At 27.8% G+C, this 12,511-nt stretch overlaps 1 protein-coding gene across 1 annotated transcript; it reads left to right on the top strand.

Annotated features, from left to right (window-relative positions):
• Positions 1-580: 580 nt before the first annotated feature.
• Positions 581-11,889, top strand: LOC132719093 (uncharacterized). Its single transcript, XM_060702837.1, has 4 exons — positions 581-867; positions 6,762-6,906; positions 9,451-9,817; positions 11,045-11,889. Exons 2-4 carry the CDS (start codon positions 6,783-6,785, stop codon positions 11,121-11,123), a joined length of 570 nt encoding a protein of 189 aa, XP_060558820.1. The 5' UTR covers positions 581-867; positions 6,762-6,782; the 3' UTR covers positions 11,124-11,889.
• The last annotated feature ends 622 nt before the right edge of the window (positions 11,890-12,511 follow it).

A 12,511-nucleotide genomic window follows, 5' to 3' on the forward strand; every position in this document is an offset into this window, starting at 1 on the left:
CTATAAAGAACGAAATTAAATAAATTCACCATTGGTTATCTTATAGCATACATTTATGATCAATGCCTGACCAAAGTCGCATTTTCGTCTTTAAACCTTAACCTGATGGTACCAAATGCGATTTAGCCCTTGCCACCAGTATAAACCCTGGCTACCTTGCATGTTCGTGAAGTCTAACCAGGCTCTTCACAGTTGGAAGCTCAAAATTTCTAGTTTTGTCAATGACACCCCTAAATGAACTGTACGACACTGATAACAGGTCAAATCTATTTCATAGAGTCAACAGGTTAAGATGTTTATCATACCACAGTCATAAAAAAGTGTAAAATGTTTACTCTTGGAATGAAAGCAATGCAAACCATCCAAAAAAAGAGTGCGGTTACTCACTGTGAGCACTAAGCGAGACAATCTCTCACTCTTTACTAGCACTTAATACCATCCCCCACTTAATAATAATTGGTTTGTTATTACTCGGTGGGGCAATAAGAATACCATTTTCATTTTCATCAGGTCTATAAAATATCCCATCCTCCAATACTCTATCATTAATAACTGATTTTGATAAGTGTTCTGACAAAGGCGGTTCCGCTTCAAAGACTGAGTGGAGCGGATAAAACGCAACCTATATAAAGACTGCTAATTGAGCAAATATTAAGATTCGGTGTTCGAACTTTATCCAATAAATTAAACGGTTACAAAAATATCACAATTAAAGCTATATATTTAATACTTCGGTAAAGTTAATATCTGTGTATACTTTGGTTTTTTATTAATAATTTACCTTTTCAAATTAACTTTATTTGAAAATTTAATTGTTATATTAAGATAATTGTGTTTAGGCTGGCTGCTTTGGATTTATTTAATCGGGTAGGTATCTGAAATAAAATAGATATTAATTTGTTCGAAAATGTTTAAAATGCGTAAAATTGTCAACTTTTACCATAAATATCAGTGTATATTTGCATATTGAAATAGATTTTCAATCGACATTAAACGTTAAAATTATTTTGTGTTATCTTAATATACAGAATTAATATACTAAAAGAGAGCTTTGCAAATAAGCCATATAAACTGTAAGTACATGTTAGAAATGTACATTTTTTCTACGACTTAAATTAAAAATTAAGTTTCGACCATAGCCGTGCATGTCATTATTAAAAGCCATAAATTATAAGTGCTTGTTAGAAATGTACATTTTGTCTACGACTTTTATTATAAATTAAGTTACGACTATAGCCGTGCATGTCATCACTATTAAAAAGCCATAAATTATAAGTACTTGTTAGAAATGTGCATTTTGTCTACGACTTATATCATAAATTAAGTTACGACTAGAGTCGTGCATGTCATTACTATAAAAAGTATGTAATTTATTACGTAAGAATAAAATGGCAATGTATAGACATCACTGTTGTTTAAATGCAAAAGGCTCTGAAAGTTTTTGTAAGCGTCATAATGGCACATTGGTTATGCTGATTTGAATAAAACTAAACTGTAACATAAAAATTAATTCTTGCGGATTTATTGAAATAAAAAAATGTCTTAGATTGCATGCCTTAAGATGAGCCTTTATCTTAAAGATAGAAGTAATAATTTACACGTTATGTACGATTTATGAATGTAGTATTTCATACCATATTTCTACTGCGTGACTTACACAGTAAAGGCTTTTTGCATATTTTGACCCTCTTTTGGTAATTTTGAACTGCAAATTACCATTAGCAAGGTGAAAATTATTTTCTTTGTTCCCATTACAATATTTTATCTTTAGTACATTTTCAAATACATGAATATTAACTTTAATCTATAGGCATGATGCTTTAATACTGGCAAACATTTTTTTTTCAGCAAATAAAATCAATCATATTTATTGTTTATAAATGACAAATAAAAAGGATATATACATTGTATGTACATGAAAGACAAGTGTGTTACGACATTTGCAAATGTACAAAGTAAGCACATAAATTCACTACAATTATGATACATGTATAATTATAACTTTATATAATTCATTTAGGAATGTAAAATGTTGCTATTGCATTTTACTTCAAATAAAGTATTTGTCATTTTTGCATATATTCCATTTTTGTTTAAACTGTTCATTATCAATTTCTGGGATATCAAGATGAAAATTAAAAGTTGGTCAGCCAGTAGTATAGAGCACAAGCTGTCCTGGCTCTATACATGTGGCATAGGCTAATTGCTGCTGGTTCCAACAGGGTGAAGGTTAGAATCAATGTAATACACTTTAAGTTATTTGGATGAAATATGTTAACTATATTTACCTTGTCAGATAAAACAACAATATGTTGACAAAATTAAATATATATCGCAATAAAGCATTACATTTAATTTAATTATTTAGTGCCACATGAAGAGAGATGCTTTCTTATCCATATTATTACTTTTATTGAACACGTTGGGTCGCTTATGTGATGCGTTTTTTTAAATTAAACCATCTTCTATAGTGCACGTCTAGTACATATTCTGTTCTAACTGCTGTCAGTTCAGTTTCAAAGAAACTCAATCAAATATAAAGCATGATTAAGTCGAAAAAATGTAGCTTTTTCGAAACTTTCCTCTTGCTAAGAATCATCTAATATCATTACTGATATACTTATTCAAAATTTATGTTTGTAGTTCATAGAAAATATCAAACATGAGACAACAGTTTAAAAGATATTTAAACAATTCATGATTTTTAGAGTTTAAAAAGAATGCAAAATGAATTTACCTTATATTATTAGACGAATGAATTAACTTTATTTTTCAATATTTGATTGGACTATTTAACAACCTAAAATTAAAGAAGAACAATTCAGGAATACAAATACAGTATGTTAAAACAAATATATGGTAACCGAATTGTAACTTTTTTTAAATACCTTAAACTAATGATTACACATGGCATTTGAAAAAAAATATAAATTGAAAAAAAAATCAACGATGTCGATAAAAGAGGTAAGCTTATACCGATAAACCTATAAAATCATCATAGTTCATCGTATAAACCAAACAATTGGGTTTTAAATTAATATTTATTACTACCCTTAGACTAAGATTATAAAGATTATACATTTTTGTATCATAATTATTCTCTTATCATAATCATTATGGTATAAATATAAACATTTTATTAAAAATAATAAACGAATGAACTTAAAAATTATAAACGAAAGAACAAATTAAACTGTCATTTAATAATGTACTTTATACTCAGAATGTATCAACATATTCTTGTATGACACGATCAGAATTAGATAAGAGTACATGGTAATTTATAAATTATCATATAAAGCTGTATGAGCTAATATCCTAAATTAAGGAGATACTATGCTCAAATTTGATATAAGAAAATAGTGATAATTGCAACACAGTCCATTTCTTAATATGAAATGATAACGTTTTGACATCACACAAAGTAGATATGTTATGTTTAAGATTCTACACACTATAGGTGGTCACAATATGAATATGTAGTGTCATTTAAAAAACTTTTTTAAGAAAAGTCCAACTTTACTTGACCTGTTTTACGGAATACGGAATGCAGCTTCCCATAAATAGTTTATTCATTTTTTTATTTCAAATAAGACAAATTCAGCAAGAATTTCGCAGATAATTTTAAGTAATTGAAATATTCTATTCAAGGATGATGATAGTACATCTTCAACTTCTCTGTGGTGAACATTGTCTATATACTCTTATCTAGAACATAAAAATATATTATAAATGCAAAAATGTACGCTTAACAATGTCATGTTTGTCACTCCCGGCAGATTAAAGTTTTACTATTGATATATATTTTACTGTTCCTGTTACCCTGCAAAAGTGTTTAAATCTCGTAGAAACAAATTCCTTTTTAATTTTTGATCATTAAATAAGAATAATATTAAAGAATATAATAAATGACCACTGGAATTGACATCGAAATCAAATTAAGAATTGAAAGAAAATGTAATGAACTATTTGTCGGACAAAATCTCCGCTTTCGTTAAAATCTCTAAATATTATAATAAGCTGTATCTGATTAATTTAATGTTCTGTTTTGTTCTATTAAAATCTCACATAATAAAAGTAGTCATCTGAAAAGTGCAAAAAACGAACAAATGATTAAGAGCAGATTAAACCTCGCAAATTTCAAGAATTTGAATATGTACCTTTTATTCATACACTGGTATGTTTTCGTTTTCTTCAAATGTCAAAACCATTTGCCTTCTGTTAGTTTATTTACAAAGTAACCTTACAAATAAGCAAGACACGCGAAGTGTACACATGTCAACAAATTGTGTGACCAGAGATATACATCAAATATTCAAATGATGTTCTTCAGACTGGCATATTTCCAAACGTTGGAGCATTGGAGTTTTGAAATCCATTCACTTTATTTGAAATGAAAATAAAAATAGAATCAAAATTAATTCGTCTTCAATGCAATGACAAATTCTCCATAGATTGATTGCAAACAAAGGGATCGTTCAAATTTTTATCAGAAATGAAGAATATTGAAAATAGGTTCATTTTGTTCGATATATTTTGTAAAAAAAATGTGCTTAGAACGTTTGAATACATTAAGATTTCCAAGCCATACATTTTTTAAACATTTCTAAATCAGATAAAGTTATCAATATTTGAAGGTGTCCTTTATGACATTATTACACGTTTTTTCTGATTCTACAGAATTAAGAATTGCAATACCTTTAGCTATATCACTAAAATACTTTTAAACGGGTATAAATATTGTTGGTCGAGTTGCTCACCTGATAAAGCCTAATTAGTCTGTAAAATCACTTGATTCATTTTTTTTCTCCATTGACATTTTTTTCAAATTTTATGTAATAATTCATCATTCATATTTGATAAAAAAATCAATTTGTTTTTCTCTCGCTATATTGGATCATGTATTAAATATAATAAAAGCAAAGACACATATTTTTATCATGAAACTTGTATAATGAAACGAACAATGCGAAACTTACACATTGACCATCCCTCAATGCCATATTTGAATGAAAATTAAATAATTTATCTATAAAATGTATTCTTGGTCCAACCTCTCTACCATTTCAAAATCTAAATCTAAATATTAGTTCTGTAATAGATGCTGAAGGCTTGGAATTTGTGGGCGTTACTGACACGTAGTAAGTGAATATGAGAAAAATTGTGTCATCAAAAGGTTGCTATGATGACCGTGTAGCAGAGCTTGGATCTAAGATTTATTTTTGATTTTATGATAAAATATTATTAATATTGATCTCAATAAAATAAAAATTCACCTTTTTTACATTACTTTTTATCAACATTTTTGTGTGAGTGTGTGTAATAATAAAAGGATATTGTTGCAAAATACAGTATAAGTACAACAATCAATTTAATTGATATTGCAAACCATCGCTCTCTTGGCATTTAAGAGGTACGTAGTTCTGTGATTGTGTTGTATTCTTGCACATTATAAAATTGTTTACTATAAACCGTATTACTCATTTCATTACCTCGTAAGACACTGAACTGACCTGCTCATGTAATATATATTGGAACATGCTATATCAAAAGTTAACGTCGAATCTGATTTATGAAACCTTTGTAAAGTCAATTATCTAGAGGTAATATCTTTACAACAAAATAAATAAATATTCCCACGGAATAAAGGTACTTGCTTTTTATTTATTGTTTTTGCATCATTTTTCTGTTTTAATATTTTAATAGTATGTATTAAGTGTAAGATTCAGTGAAGTAATACATATGTGTTAGTTTTTTAATGTGCTATATAAGCAAAGTGTTATGTTTTATAAGAAAAAAATTCTCAAGTTCAATAGTAAACATAAGTTTGTTTAATTACAGGTTTTGGTTACTAAGATTTCATCAAAATGATATTGTATTTGAAATGCATTGCCGAATAATTGTATTGTTAATAGTAATGCTGTAACAAAAACTGCAAGTCTGTGGTAAATTTGTCCAAAGATCTAATTTTAGAAGACAATTTCTGATAATTTTTATGATACGATTGCGTTGCATTATAATCTTTCTTGATCCACGAAAATAGTTTCACTGAAGACAATTTGTTATGATTTTTTAAAGGTTTGGTTATAGATATTATATTATTCCTTGGATGTATGTCCTAAAAGTAAAAATTTTGATAAGCGTAAACAAATTACCTAAACACATATATAATATAAAATAAAAGATTAACTGCCAACAAATTTCAATATTTGATTATAGACTATCTTAAAATACTTTTTTAAGTAAGACATATAATGTAAATCAAAACGATGCCTTAACAAATCTATTAAACACAATTTATTCTAGAATGTCAATCGGCTCTAGTACCTTTAACAATACACTTGACCACATGGATAGTATAAAAACTGACCATTACATTTGCAGAGTCAGAAAAATAAAACTTTGTGTTATATAGCAAATGGCTTTGGAATCACATAGTTAAAAAGGCACCTCTGTGTAATGGGTTAATCGAACGTTCAAACAGTACAAAATATTTCAAATAGTAGACTTATTTTGAAAATATATTTACTTAATATCAAAACTGAAAAAAGGATAACCGGAAGACATAATTAGAATTTTAAGAAATCAATATAAAATCGGACAAAAATATATTTAATTAAACGGATGGATTAAAGCATTATTGATCAAACAGATAACAGCATTATCAAACTGTTGTGATTTTTTTCTTTGTTACTTTTTATATTTTATTTGTAAAATTAGTAACTAAAATTTACAAAAGTTTTGATTTTGTTCATCAACAGACATTGAGAGAAGATATAAAAATGAAGCGTTCTGATGTCATGAAGATATTGTTCGTTTGTGTGTGCGTTTGTCATATTTGCCCAGCTCACAATGCCTGTGGGGAGAATCCACTAAGGCTTGTTGACGACTTCTCAAGAGACAGAGGTAAGATAATAAAAAAAATATAATAAAAAAAAGATTTTTTTCGTTTCCTGCTGTAAAAATGTGCATCTATTTGTCTTCCCTCATTTTTTTTTTCGAGTAAAAATCTCATCATATTGGATGAGATTTTATGGAAAATTTAATAACAATCTATAAAAAATGTATAGAAACTGTACATTATGAAATTTATTTTAATATTTGTTACCCGATTTATCTTGTTTTTACTTTTCAATCATTCATGAATTTCTCAATAGTTTCGAAGTCTGTCTCAATATGTTGATCAAATAAATAAAATCTTAGAGAAAAGCAAAATGATATAATAAAAAAGAATATTTTACATAAAAACATTATTTTGTTAATATTTCTGATGACAAATGGTTTTATTTTTTCAATAAAACACTTTGGCCTATCACAATTCATGTTTTTATTCATTTAAGACATAGAAATTTATGAAAATGTATTTTTATGGAGATGTTTCATTTTTTACCGAATTTAAAGAAAACGGCAATTTTATTGTTTAGGTTCACTATACAAATATGAAATATTGTCTCTAAAAAATTATTAGTTAAAGCAGTAATCACGTTTTTGAAGACGAAAAACTCTGATAAAAAATAATTATAATATAAATAACAACACAACATTGTTATACAATAATGTCAGCGCAAATATGGCAGTGTTAGATGGTTTAAATAAGAAAAATGTTTATTTCAGTAAACAGTAAAGTATTTATTTAAAAGTTAGTAAATTAGTTGTAAACAGCTTAAACGTAATTTAAAGGCATAAACGATCATGTTCTAAGTCAAAGGGGACAAAGTTTTATATTTCTTGTGTTACCAGAGTATAAACAAGCGTAACTATTTAAAAAGAAATAAAATTGAAAATGCTCAGGTTTCAGGATTTGAATTTTTGCTTTATGGTATATAATAATTATGGTTTTAACTATATCTTTACATTGTGGGTTGACTTTTAACATTTTGAGGAATAAATTATTTAAATATTTTTCAAAAAAGGAACTCTGTGGTAAATATTATTTCATCAGAAACATCTTCTGTTGCAAAAAGGGAAGAAATATTAGCATTTTTTTGTTAAAAAAGGCATTACATACCTTTAAGTACCATAACAATATATAAACTAAATGCATTTATCAAAATAAGATACAAGTATGTATAATACGTGATTTATGATGACACCTATCCAAGATTACCAATACAATGTAAAGTGGTGATGAATTTTAAAAATACATTTGTAATGTAAATGCAAACGTTGTTAAATATTCACAATTGGCGTGCGTAATTCTAGTTTATAATTGTCAAACTGAGTAAAATATCAGTTTTCTTCATCCAAATTTAAAACCTATGATACAACAACACGAAAGATGTGATGAATCTCTTTCTTCATGCATCTATTTCTGAACGAAATATTCAAATTGTTTATACAGAATTCTTGATAAATAAAATATAAAATAAAAAGAAGTATAACGGGTTTGTCTCATTAATTCATAATGCTTTAGTGAATGAAATATACAGTGTATGTATTTCTTTTTTCATACCTACCCAATACCCATACTACTGTGCTCGTTACCTCCAAATAGAACTTACAGTTTTAACAAGAAAACAAATATACTATATATTAAAATAATTAACATTTTTTAATTAAAGAGATAGATCGTATTTGCCACTTTTATTTTTTTATTTGTAAAGGATTTCGTACAAACGTCAAGTTATTGAACGTATTAGACAGAACATAATTTCTTTTTAAAACATGCATAATATTTTATGTTCTGCAATAACATGTGTACAAGAAAAACAGCAACGGGAATAGTCAATTATTCAATCGAAATTACAGTGGACAAACAAATGAAACGATATGAGTAGGGACTATGTGTATTATTTAAATTGAGCCTGAGATTGTCTATGAAAGTAACCAATAACAATTTTAGTACGTTAATATGTTATCATTTATTACTTGATTGTACAATGTACAAATAAAATGGACAAATAAACAAAATAATTATAAGTAATATGAAAAAAACAACATACAAATGTAAAAGACAGAATGTTCAGAGAATTGTTGACTGCTGGCTGAATTGTTTTTTGTTGTTTTTTTTTTGTAATTTGTTTGTTGTTGTTGTTTTGTTTGTGTTTTCTTTCTCAAGATTCAGTCTGCTTCGATTGTTTAATAGATGTGTACAATATCAATTGTGTTTGTTAATTATATGTTTTTGGTTTTTCCGATGTATGATTTCAAAATTGTTTTATTACAAAGACATGCTTTTATACTGCTAAAATCCGAGTCATGTTTTAGTTGTCCAAAATTGTGCGAATACAGAATTATATCAAGAGGAAAGAGAGCAAATTGATATTTAAAAAACAATCATATAAATCAACAGATACAGAGCCGATCTAAGGGAACGTTCTTATAATCATGAGTTTCCTTTATACATTATTTCTCATGACTTTAAAATAAAAATGGGTTTAGAATTTTTTTGGGAAAAAAGGGGGAAAAAGATTTTAGCATGTGTAAACATGTGTACAATTATGTTCGCAGGATTTGATCCAGAAACAATGCTAGCATATATGCGGGAGAGGGCACCAAACGACTACAGTCAGCTTATGTCGGATTATCGTGTGTATCTAGGCTGCACACAATCTATGCATACAGGTTACTTCAAACGCTCAGTGGACGCACAAGACGACCCATACAATTCTCTACCACTTGAACAGATAAATGACGTCGACAAACAATTCATGAACAAATTTGGCGAAACTGTGATGAAGCTTTTTGGTTCAAGACAACAAAGTCCTCGCTTGAGCAGAAATCATTTTAATTCCATGTCAACAATGTCTAAAATTAATGTGGAAAGCCTAGAAGATCCGCTGTCTAACCGGGATGATCTTCCGTTTATAATAAAAAGGTAAAATTGCTTCGATAAACTTCTATTGTCTCTTAAGATAGCGGCGCCGTAGGGGATTATTAATGGAAATGTAATATAATACCTTTTCAAGATGTGCGTTTTGCAACTGTAATAAATATATTAAGGATAGGATAAACAGATACTGAATATTGTTAAAGGCATTGTTGATTAGTTGATTGTCCCCGTTCACAGAAACTCATCAAGACAAAGTGATAATCGTTGAAATCTCTAGAGAATTTTCTCGTCATATTTTCATCAGGAATTTGCACGAAATTATAACTGAAAGTGTGGCTGTTATATCAATTGATATATTTATATTGAGGCAGATCTTTAAACCAATGTTACATTTCTACATTGTCTCAACTGCAGGGGTGGTTGCAAGAAACACACGTTTATTTATTGATATTTTTTTTGGTCTTATTTCGTGTTAATCTTTTTATACTGAAAATACCAAAGCGATAATTCTCTACTAAGATCTGTAAACGGGAATGAAATATCAATGCATAGATTCCATATTTAGTAATTTTTTTTTATAAACGTAAGCATACTTAAAAAAATTGTTGCACGCAAGCTGTTAAACTTTACTTTCTTTAATAGAATTGATGCAAGCAAGTTTTCAAGTTTCATATCCTTACATGAATAACCAATACAAAAAAGGAGAAGGTTACTTCACCGCTTTTTGAAATATTCATTTTTAAAAAAGATCGACAAATACTACAAATAGATAGCAAAGGCCAAATGAATCTTATCGACCGTTTGCGCCCCAGTATCATAAGAACGTACCATGATGTGATATGATATGATTTGATTTGATATGAATAATTGGATATGAAATGAAATGATATGATATGATGTGAAATGATTTGATATGATTTCATTTGATTTGATTTGAATAATAGGATATGAAATGAAATGATATGATTTGATATGATTTGATATGATATGATTTGATATGAATAATATGATATGATATGATATGATATTATTTGATATGATATGATATGACATGATGCGAAATGATATGATATGATATTAGTTATTGTATGATATTGTATGATATGACATGAGATATGATTTGATCTATAATTTTGATATTACATCATGATAAAAACAAATATAATTAATATCAACTACATAGTGAGCAATAAAGTCATAAACAGCTAGTCATTCGCACAGGTCTGTAAAGGAGATATCATTCTTAACCATTTCTTACTATATATATTTCAGACTTCTCAGGAGTAAGATTACAGCTTCACACCAAAAAAGAGACAGACGACTGCATACGAAAGAATTCATGAACCTATGACGTCATGTAAAGCCACGTGACTTCTCACGCAGACGAGAAACAATCACATTCCCTTAATACATGTTCATGTGCATTAAAGTATTTGCTTTAATTTATTTTGTTTATATGACTTTATTTATTTGTTGTTGTTGAACATATTTTTTAAGTTTCTTTCATTTCAAGAAAATGTAAGAATAGTTAAATACGCAGTACAGCGGCAATGTTAATAGATATACTGACCTTGTTTTAATTTCTGAATGTATTCATACATGATATTGATTTTACATGAACATATTTGTAAAAAAGTGACATTTAAAAAAACTTGGCAGAGATTTAAATGATAACATAAGAAATGAAACACTTGACTCTTTTTCATGAATATAAACACTTGCTTACACTGTCCACAAAATCATTAACTCCAGACCATTGTATGGCATTTCCGGCTGGAAAATTTTTTTTTTAATTTGCCTCATTTTATATTCTAGAATTGTATTTAATATCTACACGACATATCTCCAGTGCCACATATAAAAATATTTATTACTATTATTTATCATGATTCTGTTAACGCTTTTACTTGGGCGTTCATTGCCTCAACTTGATTGTTTCATCATAGAGAATATCAAGAAAAATTAAAACGTATATACAATATGATGGAAGCTGATGTTTGTGAATCATGAAAAATGTAAATTGTATATTCTTACATGAATTTATTGTTGCGTCACATGTATGATGTCATTTCACAAGCAGATATGTCACGACTTTAAAAAATATCATTTTGTTTATATATATATATATATATAGTCGCGACAAAATTTTTGTTCCTTTTAATTTGACCTAACCAGAACATCTTTAAATATATTTTAATACACTTATCATAACGTGCCAATAGATACGTCACTAATTAGGATATCATAACTGTTATTTTAGTGAATTTTGAACTGTTAACTGGGAAATTGTTTTGAATGAAAAGCACAAAAAGTAATAAATGTATCAATGATTGTTTTCTAATAAATACATTGCTGTTAACATATTGTTTCTTGAAATTTATTTTTTGTCTATATAAATTGTCGTACCATCGTATTACATGTTTTGCAAAACGTTCGTTGACATTTGACATTGCTTTTCCGTCGTTTTTTTTTTAATTCATATCAACTTAAACAAATCAATGTTTGCTCAGAAAGCCTTTGTCATAAGACAACTTTAAGTGAATTCCCATACGGTCGTATGAAGATTAAAACCTTTCAGAAAATACATTAAATCATTTGATAGTTTAGCCTTTTTATAATTGTTCAATACATGATTAATGACATTATTTCAATATTCATATAAGTAGTACAGTATACATGTATATATCTTGCTTCAAGTAATGATCTAGTGACTGGTGAACCCCGTGAGTTTTGAGTGTA

This window comes from Ruditapes philippinarum, unplaced genomic scaffold (genome assembly GCF_026571515.1).
Source record: "Ruditapes philippinarum isolate M1 unplaced genomic scaffold, ASM2657151v2 ctg517_1_1_1_1, whole genome shotgun sequence".
Taxonomy (NCBI): Eukaryota; Metazoa; Mollusca; class Bivalvia; order Venerida; family Veneridae; genus Ruditapes; species Ruditapes philippinarum.

Bases quoted from the DNA above. Each gene is read 5' to 3' on its own strand.
- LOC132719093 (XM_060702837.1), top strand. From the start codon at position 6,783: ATGAAGCGTTCTGATGTCATGAAGATATTGTTCGTTTGTGTGTGCGTT. The intron at 6,907-9,450 runs GTAAGATAATAA...TTATGTTCGCAG, and splicing joins CGACTTCTCAAGAGACAGAG to GATTTGATCCAGAAACAATG. The intron at 9,818-11,044 runs GTAAAATTGCTT...TATATATTTCAG, and splicing joins CTTCCGTTTATAATAAAAAG to ACTTCTCAGGAGTAAGATTA.